General features: G+C 37.2%; 1 protein-coding gene across 1 annotated transcript; it reads left to right on the plus strand.

The window, feature by feature from the left end:
* Nucleotides 1–5124: 5124 nt before the first annotated feature.
* Nucleotides 5125–18780, plus strand: LOC145786436 (retinol dehydrogenase 14-like). The gene is made up of 7 exons (XM_082598090.1): nt 5125–5210; nt 5369–5550; nt 12043–12175; nt 12764–12873; nt 16085–16259; nt 16692–16914; nt 17590–18780. The coding sequence occupies exons 1-7, from the start codon at nt 5204–5206 to the stop codon at nt 17687–17689; spliced, it is 930 nt and encodes a 309-aa protein (XP_082454216.1). The 5' UTR covers nt 5125–5203; the 3' UTR covers nt 17690–18780.
* Nucleotides 18781–20329: the final 1549 nt, after the last annotated feature.

The raw sequence follows: 20329 nt of genomic DNA on the forward strand, positions 1-20329 counted from the left end.
TTGTCATTATAAATAGAGACGACAGCAATCAACACCCAGCTCCAACATTTAGTTTGACGTAATGTGTATCATTGCGAGTAGAAATGGAAATAGCCTACTCCAGTTCGCTTATTTTAGCATGTCGGATGCCTGGTATGGAGGAACTACATGAGCACAGCGCTCCGAACGTAAAATCTCGCCTCGCTCTATTTGATATCTCTCCTGCTTCTTCATTCCCACTTGGTTTTAAGCTTCAAAGATGAGAGTGGGTTATGGTGAACCGATTGAGTTCGCCCTGTTAGCTCAGTGGTTAAGCGCCTTATTGACTCTAGATCACGCGGCGCTGATTCGGCTTTTGGGGTGTACGCTTGAGCAACGCATTTCAGGACTGTTCTCCATTCAGCGGCACCTAGTGGATAGAATAAATCCCCGGCAACAACACTTCAACAATCGGAAAACTTCACTCTGCCAATCTCGGTAACCGGCCCTGCGTCAAGAGCCTCTACAAGTATTCGAAATAACCACGAATAAACCTATCAAGGTTTCGTCAGTGCGAAGATAAAGATTCAAAACTAAACCAACCAACCGTAGTTTGTTTTTTGATTTTTTTTAATCGGCGTTTTAATGCTTGCTTGGCCTGTTGAGGCATGAGGGCCTCTGCTACGTGTCAGTGTGGCTGGACGGAGCAAACAGCCAACCACATAATTTTTGGTTGTCCCATGTAGGCTAACCTATAGGCTACGCTATTACCCTCTCAACGGAATAACAGGCAGGGGCGCCGGAACGATTTGTGACTGGGGGGGCAAGATTACGAAAAAAGGGCACTTTTGTTGACTAAAATGCCAATTTTTTTCAAGTTTTAGCCTAAGATAAAATATAGCGATAATGATAATCCGGTATACAAAGAAGGGCATCATGCTATGTTATAATGATGTAACCTACTGTCAAGCCTTAAAACAGCCTGCGGCCATGGCCGCTAAGTAGTGCTTGAATGACCGCCGCTGCTACCTCTTCAATCGGCCAAGTTTGGCCGCCGGTCTCTTCTAGCCAATTATTTAATTTCGCAATAGAATGATCGTGAATTAACTGTCGAAAATATGTAGTATCAAAGAGTGACGCAAAATTAGGTCAGCGCGTCATAGCCTAATCGCCACTGTTGCATTGTGCGGGAATATTTGTTATTGATGGAATATATCCATCTGCGATCGCCAGCGCTGTAAGTCTTGTTTGTAATTCCCAACGTTTATTTTAACAAAGTCTTAATCCGAAGTGCTAATTTACATCGGCTGGCAATATTGTCGTTTTTATGTCGATTCGATGTTGTCGGACATTGAACCGTTGTTAAAAAGGAGAACTAGGTTAGTTGACATCCGACGGAAAAACATTTTTTGATCATATTTGCAAAAATTATGCTTCTTTTAGTAATGTCCTTCACATCATTGAAATACCTATTTTATTACCTTGCCGTCATCGTCAACACAGTCATGTCGAACGTTGTTTTTCGTTGCTAAACAGAATTCTAGGGGAGTGGCGAACTTCTTTAAAATCAGCCACATTGGGGAGACACTCGTGCGAGTGTCGTTTGAATAGTACTGGATTACAATCCCGATAAAGCAGTAGGCTATATTGCGTGGTGCAACGATTCTATTGTAGGACGTCGCCCAGACCCAGACTTCAACAACGCTAAGTGATCATTTTACCATTGTTTCAAGTTTAATTCTATTTACTTGTGCTATCGTTATTTTGTATTTTGGCCTCAAAGCACGCAGATTTGGCTCCCGGTAGGCCACGATGGCTGCCAAAAAAAAACGAGTTTTAAGGCCTGTACTGTGTGGCAAAATTTTGTGCCGTGAATATTACTTTGAGGCAAAAATGAAAGATTATAGTTAGGCTAAAAGCGAATAGCAGAAATTGTTATATTGCAAAATGTGCAGTAGCTTACATGATTTTAAAAGGGCACCATTGCCGCCCCTGCCGCTCCATCTGCAGAAAAATTGAGGGCAGGGGGGCATTCGCCTTGAACTGGGTTCCTGGCCATTGCCCCCCCCCCCCCCCCCCCCGCTTCCGGCGTCCCTGATAACAGGCCTTTGCAAACTTGATGATCTGGCGAAAAATTGACTTCAAGTCCTAGATTTTGGTTTGCGCTTGGAGTCGATTAGAGTGTAGAGTCGATATCCCAAAAATAATTAAAGCAACTGTGGAGTTGGGAGTCACAGACGTCGGGGTCGGAGTGGAAGAGAAGTCCGTGAAACCTGACTCTGTAGCCTGCACATTTGGTGTCCTCGGGGAGTGTAGAACCGACGTCCTTTCAAGCGCAGTTGGCTACGTTTATTTGTCGTCTCACGACTCGTCAACACAATAACAAATATAGGCCTATGTCTAGCGTAGAACAGCATAACGTGCAGACGTAAGAATGACAGAAAATGGTTAAAAAAAGCATTATAAGATTGTCTAGCCTGCTTGTTGTTGTACATAGTCTTATCTCCTATGACCAGTGGCAACGCTAGATGGTTTAGGTTCCCAACTCCAAATAGCAGGCTTGTCCATGGGAATGGGATTCCCACGGGAATCCCATGGGAAATGTCCCATGGGATGGGATGGGATGGGACAGCACGAATTGCATTTCCCATGGGACAGTAGCTAGGCATTTTAAGAGCATTTTAAGAGCAGGAAATTGAAAATTTGCTGAATGAGCACAGTGACTCGGAATATGAGTGCCAATGATAATGAATTGTCATAGATAGACAACTTTTCTGAACTTTAAAGTTAACAAAATCAATAAATTTTGTCGTTTTGTATCTCTTTTTGTACATTTAGTCCTATCTAGTACACATTAGACTTAAATTTCCATAAATTTAATAACATTTATTGAATTGTATTTTGATGGGAATCCCATGGGATGGGATGGGACGGGACAGGCATGAATTGCTATGGGATGGGATGGGACAGAAAAAAATGTCCCATGGACAAGCCTGCCAAATAGTCCCTGTGAACTTCCTATCGTGCTAATAGCCTACCGCAGATTTTCCTGATTATTAGTCTAGAATATGATGGTTTCTGAATAGAACCAATTCTGAACCAGAGATATCATATCTATGACTACGTGAATGGAAACTCTATTTTGTGCCATGCATCAGTATAGGATCGTCACATTACTACGACTAGAGAATGATTAACAAAATAAAATACTGACTAAAAGATATATAAAATTCGATTTTACAATAATAATACAAAATGTACACTCACATCAAAACTTAATTGATGCATATAAAGTATATTTACGCTGCTAGAAAAAAAAACGATGAATCCAAAAATTGAATGAATGCAACGAGTCCAAAAACAACCTACTGTTGTTCTTTAACATTTTGCTTACTGCAAATCGAATCAGAAGTAAATGAGGAGTGTTCAGCAATCAGTGAAATATGCTGTCGTAGCCTATCATCATTTTTTTCACAGACCAAACCTGCACGAAACCTCATCGTTAAAGATGTCATATTATAGACCTAGTGGTTCTGAATTATTCTGCACAACCAATTACGTCATCAAAGATTTTGACCAATCAGAATCCTCAATATCCCTTTTATTAAACTTTTGAGCTAATGACAAACTCCAAAAAAATTTTATTGTTACAAATCGCTTTTTCTCATAAAGATCTATGAATACAAAAGCTATATATTTTCGTTGCAGTGCACCTTTAAACCAATAGTCATTCTGGAAATTGTTTAATCAGTAAACAAAATACAACATGATTGCACTAAGGAAATAAAAACAAATAAACAAACCAGGCAAGCGTAGACTTTACAGTTAATAAATTGATTGTTACACTTTCGCTTGTTCGTTTTGCAGCCCTTTGAGGTCAATTTAGCCTATGTGAGCATTTATCACAGCGGCACACAGAACAATGACCCTACTGGTGTATAGAATGGTTTTCAGTTCCACAGTGCTTCCAATCCCCCAGTTATAGATACCCCCCTCTGAAACAACAATCTATGTGGATTATTAAACAAAAACTGCATAGTTAATTTTTTCAACTTTTGGACTCAACGGCAAAAATATTTTAAAATTGGGCTCAGGCACCAGTGGGATATTTTGTTCAAGGGCTTGTGGGACAGTATAACTGTAAACGTATACATAAGCAAATTAACACAATATGATGGTGTTGACAAATTCCTCTTTTCAAAAAAGTCATGAGACATTTAAACAACTATATTGTGTATGTTTCTCTTTGCTTTCAGCACTGTGTGTTTTGTAAGTTTGAGAGTTTTTCTGAGTCAATCCATTAAAAATACATATTTTAATGTCTTTTGATGTAAAGTGTCGAAAGTGTAATGCGTAAATGCATGCATGAAAACAATGTACTTCTGAATTATCACATTGCTCCCTTATGTTAGGCACCAGTGGGACACTTGAGTGCGGTATTTAAGCTTAAAAATAAAAATGAAACCATCATAACTGCGTGACTCGTTGAAAATTTATGAGAGGTGCACGAAGTGGCTGGAAAGTCCATTTCGTGCCCACCAACACGCATGTCATTATGTGACTTGTGAAACACACAGCCATGTGCTTTAGATGGGTGTCGAACCGATGTCCTTTCGGTGTGCAAGTGCTTGTACCTATCGGCCACGCAGCTGACTAGGTCGTCAGTCATGGATCACTTCGCCGCCTTCCGCTGCTGTGATGCTATTATCATTTTCTTTTTTTAATTGTAATCTTTTCAACAGTTTTACTGTAGTGTAGCCTACATTGTGTTTTGATTTATCGTACAACTTTTTCGCAGCAGTCAATAAACATCTATCTAGTCTAATAGAAGTAGGTTCTTTGTGTTGATTTTGATTTATTAGACAGCATTTGGTAGTGACGTACCACATTTCAAAAATTGCAAGTCATATCGTGATGTTTGTATATTGAGTTTGCTTAGTGACATTTGTCAACTTCTTCATGGCCAAACTATTTCGTAAGCACACTAATAGTTCAATGGGCTACAATATTGCGAAAAGGAAAAACTAAGTCATATGAAGTTTAAAACGTTAATTGCAGTTGGTTTGTCACAAGATCTTACAAAGCTAAAACAGCTGAAGGACTGGTGAAAATATCGTGTTCTATCATACGATAATAGCACGTTGTGTTGCTGGGTAGGCTACTTGAAGAAATCAAAGGCCAAGGTTGGAGTTCATAAAGTTTGCAAGCTTAGTAAATGCCCAATATTAGTATATAGCCTACTACAATGTCAAGTGAGTTATCAATAGATTTTGTAAGCAGAGCTTAATTTTAGCTAGGTCTCAACCTGTGAGTTGTGACTAAACAAATTTTAAAGCAAGTTTCCAATAAACAAAAATAAAAGTGGAGATTGAGTAAGCTACTAGTAACTTATCTTTTGTTAAAATCTTAGAGACAAAATCAGCTTCGAAAGGATGGGTGAGAAGTGATGTCAAGTTGAATGGGAAGACTGTCCTGATCACTGGAGCGAACCAAGGCATCGGTTACGAAACCGCTCTAGATTTGGCTGGCAGGGGTGCTAGAGTAGTGATGGCTTGCCGTGATCTTGGGAGGGCAGATGAAGCCAAAAATAAGGTTCGTTCCAAAATGTATGAACTTATAATCAAGTGAACTATAATGTGAATTACCTGAAAAGAAAGTTCACATGCATGCCGATTTAGCCTAAGTGACTGCGAAATTAAGGACCAATGTAGGTGTTACTGCAACTTTCAAACACACCACCAACGTAACCTATATTGCCAGCTGATGTCCTACAGGTGTTCTAAGCACTGGTGACTTCGGTAATTCACGTGGGTGCAATTCAGATCGAATTGTGTCGAATTAAAATTTTGTCGAATTGAGAAACAATTTTCCTAAAATGAAAAACCAAACCCACTGTAACACTCTTTACACTAAAATGTTATTGTGTGCTTGCCTCTGTTTTACTATCTACTCAATAACTCAACAGAAAATATTATGTTCCCTCTTTGTCTTGGTGCCTTCAGCCCGTGTTTTTCTTCTTAATGGTCAATTCAACTCTAAGCCCAGTAGCCTAGTGCTAGTAAATAATAGTCAAGTAGCCTATAGAATGGTATAGATGTTGAAAACAACAATGTTTTTAAATTTCCATACACGTCCTTTTAACACAAAAATATTTGTCTTTGCTTTTTTTGAAACACAAACAATTTAATTTCAGTGTGAATAAGAAACATACGCAAAATTTCAAATCGAGCTTCCTTGCATGATTATATAGAATATAGATAATTCTACTTGTGCATTAAAGTTGTTCGTGTTGTCATTCCTCCGAGCAGAACATTCGGTGATTGTTGACGTATCTCAGTTGGGAACACAAGCTAGACGCTATTAAAAAAGCAAATTTGTTGCGTACAATATAGTCTGGGAGCCTACGACAGAAGATTTCACCCCATAAGGTACAAAAGGTTTGACCCCTTGAAGTTACTGGGGTCAACCATGTCACTCACAAAAAGTATGGAAGATTGACCGCACCGGGTGGATCTGGACCCTAGAGCCCCCTAAAAAGCCCAAAAAGGGGGTTAATTTCACCCCATAAGGTACATGGACCAAACTTGGTGAAAACGAAGTCTTATGTCAGGACATCACAAAAATATCAAATCTAACAATATTTTCGAGTGGAAAGGTGATGTAAGACTCCCCCCAAAGTGACCCCCCAGGGGGTTAATTTCACCCCATAAGGTACATGGACCAAAGTTGGTCAAAACGAAGTCTTATGTCAGGACATCACAAAAATATCAAATCTAACAATATTTTCGGGTGGAAAGGTGATGTAAGATGCCTTCAAAGTGACTTCCCTTAATGTGACCCCCTCGGAAGGTTTATTCCACCCCATAAGGTACATGGACCAAACTTGGTCAAAATGAAGTCTTATGTCAGGACATCACAAAAATATCAAATCTAACAATATTTTCGGGTGGAAAGGTGGTGTAAGATGACTTCAAAGTGACTTTCCTTAATGTGACCCCCTCGGAAGGTGTATTTCACCCCATAAAGTACATGGACCAAACTTGGTCAAAACGAAGTCTTATGTCAGGACATCACAAAAATATCAAATCTAACAATATTTTCGGGTGGAAAGGTGATGTAAGATGTCATCAAAGTGACCCCCAGAGGGTTTATTTCACCATAGAGTACATGGACCAAACGTGGTCAAAACGAAGTCTTCTAGGGCACCACAAAATATCAAATCTAACAATACTCTCAGTTGGAAAGGTGATAAAAGACCTACCCAAAAGTGAATCTCCTCCTATAGTTTAATTTACTTCATCCCTTTCTCGAACCAACCTTGGTGTAACGAAAGTGCTATGCCAGGACAGTACGAATGGATTAAATTTAAAAATATTTTTATATAGGTTTTGATGAAATACATTCACAAGCTGTCCCATGATGCATGAAATGGAACTATAGCCTACTTTACAAAAAGTTTTTGTATAAATCATATTAAGTCAATCGAAAAAAGGCAACAGGACATGACAATACATGGCTTTGTAACACCAAAAACAGAAAGTACACAAGAAGCATATAGGCTACAGTAGCCAGAAAATTGATCCAAGATCTTGATACCACCACTAAATGTGGACTTAATCGAACAGCTGACTATCCAAATCAAAACGTTTCGAAATGAATCATTTGGAACGTTAATTTAGGCAGTAATGAACATTTTCCAGCTGCTACAATAAATAACCCAATAAACCCAATGCAGTAAATTTTTATTTAATGCCATTTGCTTCATGTCTCCAATCAGTTATCGTAACTGTTCATTCATAAACCGAGATTGTTCGTGTAAATGTAAACGGTCGTTTCTTTATTCTTCATTGTCACTGCTGTCGCTTTCACTTTCTTCATCTTATTCTTCAGATTCATACAATTCTCCTGTTGTATACAGAGATAAAGCAAGCTGTCTGCGATGTACCAGCCCCAAGCAATGTGGTTATCCGCACGTCTGACACTGACTGTCTTGTAATTGGCTTAGGTTGCTATGGAACTTTTGATCCTTCATTAAAGATATGGATAGAAGCTGGCTTGCAAAGCAATAACACGCAGCGGTACATCAACATCAACCAGCTGCATAGGCCTACCGCACTTGGAGTGACGATTTGCAAGTGTTTACCTGCATATCATGCCTTTACAGATTCTGATTACACCTCGTCATTTAGCAGGAAAGGGAAAGTGCGGCCGCTGAAATTACTCCAAGGAAACCACGAAGCGCAGGCAGCTTTTAGCCAACTCGGACACGACAAAGAAATTAGTGAAGACACTATCATCGCCATAGAGAACTTTGTGTGTAACATGTACAAAAACAAGAAAATTAATTATGTCAACGAAGTCCGTTTACAAATGTTTTTAGACGGCTACAAACCCAAAAAAGAAAATGAAAGGATATCATGCATACCAGAAGCTACTGTAGATAGTAGTACTCTACCACTTTGTTTACGAGTACTTCTCCAGAAGACAAGGCGCACACATCTCATCACAAGATGGTGGTTATCTTCAACTAGAAGTGAACAAGCAGCAACGTTGCTGCTAGAGTATGGCTGGAAAGAAGAAGGAGGTTCTTATAAAGTGGTGTGGTTTGAAGGTAAAGGTATAAAGCATCTTTAGATGTCTCTGCGTGGAATCTGATCTCATCCAGGAAAGTCAAGAAGAAGGTAAACAGCATTGGATGTCGCTTGGGTTACCCTTTATAAATATAAAACTTTCTCCTGGTCTATCAGTCGTTTACTTTCTTACTGTAAACATTAGCCAATAACTGGCTGTAAAGTTTCGTTTTAGGAACCTATAACCAATAGTTTCTGCAATCTTGAGAAAAATGCCTGGGTGCACTAAATAACAAATAAATGTTGAACTTTTTCCAGTTAATAGTAAGTTGCAATGTTGCATTATTCGAAGAAAAATAGACGTCTGTAAAAGATAATAAAATTACTATTGTAGGGGAGAGTGGGGTTAGTTGGAAGGCGGGGTTAGTTGAAAAATGATCATTTTTTTAACTCTCGATAACTTTTTTAAATATTTACTGCCAACATGTGAAGTAGTTTATAAAAACACATAATCCATGTTAGTTTCGATTTGTTGAGTCAAGGTATACTTGTTTGGCTGACAATTTTCTATTTTCTTACTTTCGAAGTAAAATTTTTGGCGTATTAAAAAACATCTTATGCGTCGATATCGTTAAAGATAGGCAGAAGTTTTTTGGTGTGTGTCATCTGTAGGTGTTCAATAACACTAAGACATAAACAAATTTTAGTCCAATGCGCCATGCTTGAATATTTTAGGAAAATAGTTTGTCATATGCTAATGGGGCTAGTTGGAAAATAGTGGGTGGGGTTAGTTGGAAAGTGGTTTGATAACGGTATAACTATGTAGTACGATACGAGTATATCGTCGTGGTATGATAATAAGTAATATAAGCTCCAATGTATTTGTTTTAAGCAGACATACATTGTAAAATTTTAATTTGAATAACTTGGAAAGTGTTATATATACGGCATCACAAGTTTTAACAATGCGTTTATTAAAAAAATGGTTTTACGATGATTAGGTGTAGAATTCATTGCATTTTGATTTTAATGCAGGTAAACATATTTGCTTACAACCCCATGTAAATGTTTGTTAGTTGAAAAAAGAGTATCCAGTTCATTAGTGGGCATTAAACTGACGTTTTTCAACTAACCCCAGGCATGGGGTTAGTTGAAAAATCAATTGTATGTTTGTTTATTTTAAATTTTCATTAAAAGCTGAATTGACTCAATACTTATTTTTGGTTGTATGATAGAGGACACCATAGATGATAATTTAAGCCACTTCACGTTGTCAGGTTATGCACCAATTGTTTTAACTTTCAATTTAAAAAAAAATCTTTCCGACTAGCCCCACTCTCCCCTATGTTACGCATATCTGTAGTGCATAATAGCAATTGTTTCGTACAGTCTTTATTTCTCTGTATATAACAGGAGAATTGTATGAATCTGAAGAATAAGACGAAGAAAGTAAAAGCGACACCAGTGATTGATTGATTGATTGAATCTTTATCCTCGGACTGGGAAAGCTTCTTGCAGAGCTTAATCCTGGCAGTTTCGCATACTTGTAGAGGCTTTGAATCACTGGCGCAGGCCCGGTCACCGAGATTGACAGAGTGAAGTTTCCGATTGTTGAAGGCTTGTTGTCGGGGAATTATTCCATCCATTAGATGCCGCTGAATGGAGAGCAGCCCTTAACGTGCGTTGCTCAAGCGCACACCCCGAGAGTCGAACCAGCGCCGCTATTGATCTTGAAGCTTCTTCGTTCCAGAAGTGACGCGCTAACCAATTGAGTTACCGTTTACATTTACACAAACAATCTCTGTTTATGAATGAACAGTTACAATAACTGATTGGAGACATGAAGCAAATGGCATTAAACAAAAATTTACTACATTGGGTTTATTGGGTTATTTATTGTAGCAGCTGGAAAATGTTCATTACTGCCTAAATTAACGTTCCAAATGATTCATTTCGAAACGTTTTGATTTGGATAGTCAGTTGTTCGATTAAGTCCACATTTAGTGGTGGTATCAAGATCTTGGATCAATTTTCTGGCTACTGTAGTCTATATGCTTCTTACGTACTTTCTGTTTTTGGTGTTACAAAGCCATGTATTGTCATGTCCTGTTGCCTTTTTTCGATTGACTTAATATGATTTATACAAAAACTTTTTGTAAAGTAGGCTATAGTTCCATTTCATGCATCATGGGACAGCTTGTGAATGTATTTCATCAAAACCTATATAAAAATATTTTTAAATTTAATCCATTCGTACTATCCTGGCATAGCACTTTCGTTACACCAAGGTTGGTTCGAGAAAGGGATGAAGTAAATTAAACTATAGGAGGAGATTCACTTTTGGGTAGGTCTTTTATCACCTTTCCAACTGAGAGTATTGTTAGATTTGATATTTTGTGGTGCCCTAGAAGACTTCGTTTTGACCACGTTTGGTCCATGTACTCTATGGTGAAATAAACCCTCTGGGGGTCACTTTGATGACATCTTACATCACCTTTCCACCCGAAAATATTGTTAGATTTGATATTTTTGTGATGTCCTGACATAAGACTTCGTTTTGACCAAGTTTGGTCCATGTACTTTACGGGGTGAAATACACCTTCCGAGGGGGTCACATTAAGGAAAGTCACTTTGAAGTCATCTTACACCACCTTTCCACCCGAAAATATTGTTAGATTTGATATTTTTGTGATGTCCTGACATAAGACTTCATTTTGACCAAGTTTGGTCCATGTACCTTATGGGGTGGAATAAACCTTCCGAGGGGGTCACATTAAGGGAAGTCACTTTGAAGGCATCTTACATCACCTTTCCACCCGAAAATATTGTTAGATTTGATATTTTTGTGATGTCCTGACATAAGACTTCATTTTGACCAAGTTTGGTCCATGTACCTTATGGGGTGGAATAAACCTTCCGAGGGGGTCACATTAAGGGAAGTCACTTTGAAGGCATCTTACATCACCTTTCCACCCGAAAATATTGTTAGATTTGATATTTTTGTGATGTCCTGACATAAGACTTCGTTTTGACCAACTTTGGTCCATGTACCTTATGGGGTGAAATTAACCCCCTGGGGGGTCACTTTGGGGGGAGTCTTACATCACCTTTCCACTCGAAAATATTGTTAGATTTGATATTTTTGTGATGTCCTGACATAGAACTTCGTTTTCACCAAGTTTGGTCCATGTACCTTATGGGGTGAAATTAACCCCCTTTTTGGGCTTTTTAGGGGGCTCTAGGGTCCAGATCCACCCGGTGCGGTCAATCTTCCATACTTTTTGTGAGTGACATGGTTGACCCCAGTAACTTCAAGGGCTCAAACCTTTTGTACCTTATGGGGTGAAATCTTCTGTCGTAGGCTCTCGGTCTAATAGAATTTCTGAGTAATTCTTAACAAGTCGCTAATTCATATGCACACATATCGTAGGTTGCAAGGAGCCCATGTATTGTTGACGGCTATATTTAAATGTGATCCAAGGATTTAATGGAAAAGCATCATCGATGTTTGTAGATCTTGAGTATCCATGGGAATGCTGAGATTATAACAATAAAGTTGGACTTGGCGTCGCTGGCTTCAGTTCGAGAATGCGCTAAAACAATCAACGAAACCGAATCGCGATTAGACGTGCTCATCAATAATGCAGGTAACATTTCAAAGCGGTGATGTGATTATTATCAAGCACTAGTACTGCTACATAGATGCTGTTGGTTGGTTTGGTTTTGAATTTTTATCCTCGGACTGACAAAGCCTTTAATAGGTTATTCCTGGTAGTTTCGCATACTTGTAGAGGCTCGTGACGCTGGGCCGGTTACCGAGATTGGCAGAGTTAAGTTTTCCGATTGTTGAACTGTTGTTGCCGGGGAGTTATCCCATTCAATAGGTGTCGTTGAATGGAGAGCAGTCCTGAAAATGCGTTGCTCAAGTGCACACCCCGAGAACTTGCGCCGCGTGATCTTGAGCTGCGCTGTTATTATTATTTATGTGTATGATTCAATAGTTGTTGTGGACTTGTGGTTACAGGTAATCAAGTGAATCTATTATTATTACTCCATGCTTCCTTGTTCATTTATCTGTCTTAGCATACAGGCATTTATACCTCAGAAAAGGGAAGTGTCGACTCGTGTTGTTTTGTAATGTAGGCCTAAACTTTTTATTGCTTCCCAAAATGGCTCAAAACCATTACATCAAGTAGCCTATTAGCTTATGTCTGTAATATTACTGTAACTTTCAGGCATAATGGCTTGTCCTCAATGGGAAACAAAGGAGGGTTATGAAATGCAACTCGGTACCAACCATATTGGTCACTTCCTATTCACCAACTTGCTTTTGGATTTGATTAAAGTGAGACTTTTGTTGTCATTTTTTCACAAGAGTGTGAAGTTAGAGTAATTCACAAAACGTTTGCAAAAGTTGATGCCGTAAAAAAGGCCGTTGAGACGGTAGTTTGGGCTCGGTACTAACGCTGTTTTGGAAGCGCGGTGGGATAGCGCAGCGGGTAAGGCGCTCGCTTTCCAATCATGCAATCCCTGTTCGACTCCCGGCTTCAGCTGGTTATTGACAGACACCGCTCACCTCTACCCAGGGTGCAATAAATTGGGTGGGCATAGTGCCTGAAGTAAAGGCGGCCGAGAGAAAGGAACTCGCCACCCTACTCTCGTTAGTGCCGATGGCTTAGTGGAATGAGAACCTTATCTTTTCATCCTCCGGTGCTTGGATTCAAGTATGGGACTCACCTTTTTACTAACGCTGTTTTCAGACCCTGAAATCAAAAGGCTTACACCTCTAATAGATAGAATAGTATAGCTTTGGTAGAAAGGTACTTTTTAAAAACCATAGACAGACAATTGATAACAACTTAATAACATTGAATTGCATAATTCAAAATTAATACAGAAATGAAATAGATACATAATTTCAAACGTTTTCGGCAAAACTTTCTGCCCTCTTCAGGAAAATATCTTAATTCATCTAAACAAAACAATTATATATTAATTAATTGTATTAATTAATTGTATTAATTAATTGTATTAATTAATTGTATTAATTAATTGTATTAATTAATTGTATTAATTAATTGTATTAATTAATTGTATTAATTAATTGTATTAATTAATTGTATTAAAGTGAATGTCTTCTGAGACACCGAGACCTAACCCTGGCACGCCGTCAGCAAGAAGCGGTTGACTTGATCACATCGAAAATTTTGTTTGAGAATTATTAAAATAAAAGTCAACCAGCCTCATGTGTAAAAAGAATATATATTTCGCTACATAATGAGCATCTTCAGTTCTGCAAACAAACAAACAAATTACTGCAATGACTGCTGCATAAAGGGAAACTATGCTGTAAGCCTCTATAATTAAAATGATGAGCAAAATTTCTTCAATATTTACACATTAAGAAAATTGTTTACGTCATGGGATATAAAGACCAATGTTTAAAGTGAAGAATAAAAACCAAGAATGGATTTGGTAAATCTTCTCTCGTCGGTAAAAGGCAGTTCACTCTAAGAGCTATCAATAGGTAAAATAAAGTGGTATCAAGAAATGCAAATCATTCAAAAACGGCAGTTCAGTTTGTAAAATGAAAAATCAATTGAAATTGTTGATGTGGTTGCCAAGGAACAAATTTGTTTGCGAAAATAGTCTGCGAGCAGTAATAATGAAACATATTTATGCAAATTATAAAGGTCATACATTATAAATGCATTATAAATACATTAAAAAAAATCATCAAACGAGTATGGTGCCTTCTACCACATTTCTAACTGCATGCTCTGGAAAAAAAATTAGCCTGAAACAAAACTTAACCTGCAAAAATTTTGGAATTTACGTCGCAACTTGCAGGATCTGCAAAAATCAGTACGTTGGCCAAACTAAAAACCCCTTTTCCGTAAGATGGACAGGTCACCGACACAACTGGAATAGCTTTGATTGCAAGGACAATTCAGATAAAGCAGCCTTACTAAAACATTTTCACAGATTTCACCCCAATGTTATCAAGAATAAACCCACCCTTCCAGATTGTTTCGAAGTTATTTTCGTTGAAGAACCTAAACCTTCCATTCTTGATAGCCGAGAAAACTTTTGGTTTCATATTTTAAATGCAAACATTAACATTAAAAAAATGTTCTTACCCAAAATCAGATAGAATGTTTATAGAAATGATAATAGGCTTCACTGTAATTTCAAGGGTTACTGTTTTCTACGGTTTTAATTTATCCACTGTTACTACTATTTCTTGTAATTCACGCTTGTTTGAATGAACCGAACTCCTCCCAAATGTTCACTTCGCCTTTATAATGTATGACCTTTATAATTTGCATAAATATGTTTCATTATTACTGCTCGCAGACTATTTTCGCAAACAAATTTGTTCCTTGGCAACCACATCAACAATTTCAATTGATTTTTCATTTTACAAACTGAACTGCCGTTTTTGAATGATTTGCATTTCTTGATACCACTTTATTTTACCTATTGATAGCTCTTAGAGTGAACTGCCTTTTACCGACGAGAGAAGATTTACCAAATCCATTCTTGGTTTTTATTCTTCACTTTAAACATTGGTCTTTATATCCCATGACGTAAACAATTTTCTTAATGTGTAAATATTGAAGAAATTTTGCTCATCATTTTAATTATAGAGGCTTACAGCATAGTTTCCCTTTATGCAGCAGTCATTGCAGTAATTTGTTTGTTTGTTTGCAGAACTGAAGATGCTCATTATGTAGCGAAATATATATTCTTTTTACACATGAGGCTGGTTGACTTTTATTTTAATAATTCTCAAACAAAATTAATTGTATTAATTAATTGTATTAATTAATTGTATTAATTAATTGTATTAATTAATTGTATTAATTTTGAATTATGCAATTCAATGTTATTAAGTTGTTACCAATTGTCTGTCTAATAGATACTGTCACCAAAGAACAAAGCAACTTAAAAAAAACACAAAAAAACAGAGGTTGTCCCATAAATCGTAAGTTGGATACAAATCCACAATATTCAAAAAATAAACTTGGGTTCTTTCGAGATTTTGGTCGCTCTGGAAATTTTTTAGGTCTCTAACATCATCGTAGGCCTGGTTCCAACAATATCCTCTGGACTCCTCTGTCTCCTCCATCAACTATTGATCTTAAAAATTATCTATGTGATGCATACTTGTCAACCTTGCACGCAACACTTAAACAATTTCACTTTTAAAAGTTTTTCTATAGTTTTTAGCTGAGTCCAAAACACTAGAAAATGTTTAAAATGTTGTGCAGACGCGGTTTGGTTCCATGTCTGATCCCGCAAGACTTTAGAAAACGTCATTAAATTCTTTTTAACATTTATGCAGGGATTCATAGTATATACTATGAATCCCTGCATTTGTGTTAAAAATGAAGTTAAAGTAATAATATAATTAATAAACGAACAAGCAACAAGAATTAAGAAATTAAAACAAATAGTTTAAAAACAAAAGTTAGGTGCAATGGAATTTCCATATAAGCCACAACATTCTAATGTACACAACTTTGTAATGAAGATTTTATAACTTATCATAGAGAAGCGCCCCCAGTCGAATTGTGATTCTTTCATCTGAAGCCCACAGGATGGGAGCAAAGAAGTTGAACTGGGACGACATCATGTTTGAAAAGAAGTACGACGCCGGTGAAGCTTATTGTGCGAGCAAGCTGGCCAATGTCTATCACTGCTTGCAATTAAGCAAGCGGCTAGAAGGTACAGTAAAACGTAAGCCTAAGTCAGAAACAAAAAAATGGCATTTTTAAATGATAAAACAAGGTGATTCAAAAAATTTGTCATCATTATACAGTCTTGTAACTTTGCCAATTATTGTTTATGCAATCTCAAATTTTAACAGTATGTACAGATACAACATAAAATTTTGTCTTTTAATTTTCAGATGTTTTTTCTTTTTAGATGTAGAAATGCCATATAATAGCGTAGAAAAAGCATTTTGTGTACTGGAGTATGCTAGAACACAGTCGAATAAGATTTGCATCGTGCATTTGCGCAACGATTTGGAAGAAAAGGGCCAGATCCTTTTACTCTGCACAAGCAACCTTCTTGTTCGAACTTTTTATGCCATGTCCAAATCTGCTTTCCATCTGGCCCTTTTCTTCCAAATCGTATATCACACATTATCTGTAGGCACTGGAGTTACGTGCAATTGCTTGCATCCCGGAGTTGTGAGAACAGGATTATTTGACCACATGGGAAAAAACTACGCAAACTGTTGTCTGAGAACAATATTTTGCTTATGTTGGCCCTGCTTGAGCCAATGCGTTGCTATCAGTCCCACTCAAGGAGCACAAACGTCCATCTTTTGTGCAATTGCTCCAGAATTGGAGACGATAACAGGAAAATATTTCAAGTAAGCAGACATTATATGTGTTTGAAGATTGTGAGCTGAATTTATTGTTGTTGTCCTTGCTTTGTAGAAGTATAACTACTAGCATGGTCTGAGGTTACAGAGTCTACTACATCAACCATTGGCCCTTGCCGGTAACTTTGACAAGGGGATGCAGGGGGTACTTTTGGGTACGGAAAGACTTTAGGGGCCAAAAATCTGCATAAACCACCTGGTAGTCTTTGGATATAGCGCGATTTTCTTAAACGTGTATTGATTCGAAGCCTGAAAATCTCATTGGTACCGATCACAATTTATCCTCTCAACGGCCCTGCCCATTGCTACATGATATTTGGAGCATTCGGCCTAGGCAATGGTAAAGCTCCAAATATCATTTAAATCAGGGGTGTCTAAGCTACGGCCCACGGGCCAACTTCGGCTCACGGTCTAGTTTTTATTGCATGTGGTAAATTTTGAAAATATAATTGAAGCCGTTTGCGTCAAAAGTTGATAAGTCTTATTACTGATAAGACTAAAATCTGGACTTCTCAACTCCCTCTAATCTGTAACTTTGGCTAAAAACGTTTGGCATCTCTAGTTTAAATCATGCTATCCACTCCTACAGAGTGCAGCAAAGGAGTGTTGTGACAATCTGCAAGAACATTTGGTTTACGATAAATGATGTGTTTATATTTGCAGCAAATGCGCCGTTGACAGACTGCAGGCTCATGCTCTTCGAGAAGATGATACTAAGAAGTTGTGGGATATGTCAGAAGAATGGACACAAGTTGAAAAGTAGAGTCAGACGTTAAGATGTCAGCAAAGAACTGCAGCTGTATTATGTTTTCTTTGAAAATAACAAGAAGATACCAACAAATAATCAATTTAGGCAAATGCTGTTGGTGCAATAATTTCATAATGTCACAGCACACTTTTATTTGACTGATGTAAGAAAATAAGCTTGACGATTAATTTAAAGTTAGCTTTTGCTTACCTACCGAAGTTTACAAATTACAAGTAACCTACAATATACAGTATTATGTAATCCGTTATTAGGCTATAACTGATATTTTATTCTTGCATAAAAATCAAAATTAAAGAAATGTTTTCTTAAAACTACTATTATGTATTTTCGCACTGCAAAGACTGAAGTTAAAGTTGGGCGGAAATAACCTAATGTGCTTATAATTAGTTACTACTGGTTCAGTGTTTCGTAATAATGTTTTTATTGTGTTGTTGTTCCTTGCCTGCACTTTAATATGCAGTTTAATATTAGCCCTAACAGTGCGTTCTGGAAAGTCTAACACTTATCCCAGCAATTCCCCATCTTTTCATACATCATGACAAAAATGGGGCATGCCAGTAGCCTATACATCTACGTCATTGCTGACCGATTTGTGGTTGAAGAGAAATAAACTCTAACAAATTGCACTCTTAATGAATAACAATTCGAATAGAAAAACATCTGGCAACACTTTTGACATTACTTGGATTTTGCCATAATTTTATCTTAAATACACAATTTCCAGACATTGCATTCTTTGGATCCGTAATTGGGCTTCTCACTAGTTGTTCTCTTCGTCAGCTGAAATCTATTTGAAACCATAAACGCGTTTACATTTAATTTTGTTTTGATTTTTATCAATTATTTATTTATGTTTCTAATTTTCCCTTCTGATGTGATACTTTTTGCTTAAATAATTTTTTAACAGTTTTTTTAATGCTATTTATTTGTGCTTTCCCAGAGTAGGCTACGTCTACTAATGTAACCGGCTTTACGGTGGCGAAAAGTTAACACAATTTTATTAGATACCAAACCTGATTGTTTTTATTTAATCGTTTCACTCGTTTGGTTGCATTCTAAACATGGATCCTAATAAAATTTATGATCTGCTATGTTCCTAACATCGAGAAGTCGGAACGAAGGTTTAGACTTACAGACATCAGAAGCACTTTATTAATCATTGTTATAAGATATTTCATGTTTCTTTACAGTATAGCCTTACAATTTTTTGTATGGTTTAAATTTTAAAGAAATGATGCAGTTTACAGACTTTGGTTAAAATGTTGCAAAAAAGAGTTTTTAAAAGTTTTCAGGTTTTTAAAAGTTGCTACTTTCATGATCCAGGGCCGGATTAAGGTTTTGATGGACCTGGGGCTATAATGCTATATGGTAGTCTGAGGCCTATATTAGGCTATATTTCATTCCCCTTATTGTACCAATCACAATTAAAAAGAAATAGCAAAAATTATACCCGAACTGCAGTATTTACTTATTGAACACATTCAAATGACATGTTTTCTGGATTTAAACCAAGCAAAGCTGGTAATAACATCATGGGTGTCTATTTTTTTCCAAAATTTTGTTTTCAATGCAGAGTAGAGCTAAGGAATGCAACCTTTTCTGGTCCATGGATGAACGCAGTTGATTCTTAATCTTTATTCTTTTCATCCTATCCTTTTTCCAGCAGAGAGCACTGAAAATGAGCGCTCACCTGAACAATTAGAAATCATCAGACAAAGATACATTCTTAGTAGGCTACAGCAGATACGTTAGGAAATGCATACATAAACTCATTTTCAAAAACAATGAAAACTATTAATATTACAAAAAGTGCTCAATGCTAGGCAAAAAGACAAAGCAGAGCGAATTAAATCAAATATAGTTATTACTCTCTGAAGCCTCATTAAATTCATTTTCATTGATAAATCTAAACATTTGAGTTTCTTTTCTGCATTCGCTGTTAAAATGGTGTTGTTTTAGCAGTGAAGAAAAATGAATCATCTCTTCAGGCAGTGATTCTTCTAGTCTAGATCATCTGGATAATAGTGAAGCAATGTTTTAGCACTCTCTTCAATGTTTCAGTTAGACATGGTGTTTAATTCCGCCAGAAACGAAAATCTTATTTGAAGACGATCGTATGCTGCAATACGGGATTTCATACACAAAATAATTTGGGCAATGTTTGGCAAATATGAGTTAACTTTGAATCTGCTCGATGGATCAAGCGATGTGTTTTCAGATCCACCTCCGCTATCCAAGCATACTTTTCTTCTCTCTTTTCTTGAAATTTCTTCAATAAAATGATGACAGCCACTTAATACCCTACCCTTTTCTTCGAATTCTTGAAATTGGGATCTTGATGTTAGAACAAAGTCCTGGAGATCAAGAAGAAAATTTGTTGCCTTATTCAAAGTAGTTTTGCCATCCTGCAGTGCCCGACTAGTTTTATGAAACCGTTCCATTATGCACGATCATAACTCAATTAAATTAACGGTTAGGTCTCGCACCTCCCTTGGAAATTAGCTGAAGCCCCCTGGGGAGGCATGCCCCCTGGTTAAGAACCATTGGTTTACACAGTTAGCATTCGTTCTATGATTCTCGTCCTTTATTCTTTAGATCATGACAATAAGCATGTCAGTTGCTTTTAGTAAGTTG

The sequence above is a fragment of the Aplidium turbinatum genome, chromosome 17, assembly GCF_918807975.1.
Source record: "Aplidium turbinatum chromosome 17, kaAplTurb1.1, whole genome shotgun sequence".
Lineage (NCBI taxonomy): Eukaryota > Metazoa > Chordata > Ascidiacea > Aplousobranchia > Polyclinidae > Aplidium > Aplidium turbinatum.

Excerpts from the sequence above, each read along its gene's own strand:
- LOC145786436 (XM_082598090.1), top strand. Across the intron at positions 16,260-16,691 it reads ATTAAGCAAGCGGCTAGAAG|GCACTGGAGTTACGTGCAAT; the intron begins GTACAGTAAAAC and ends CATTATCTGTAG. Across the intron at positions 16,915-17,589 it reads ATAACAGGAAAATATTTCAA|CAAATGCGCCGTTGACAGAC; the intron begins GTAAGCAGACAT and ends TTATATTTGCAG.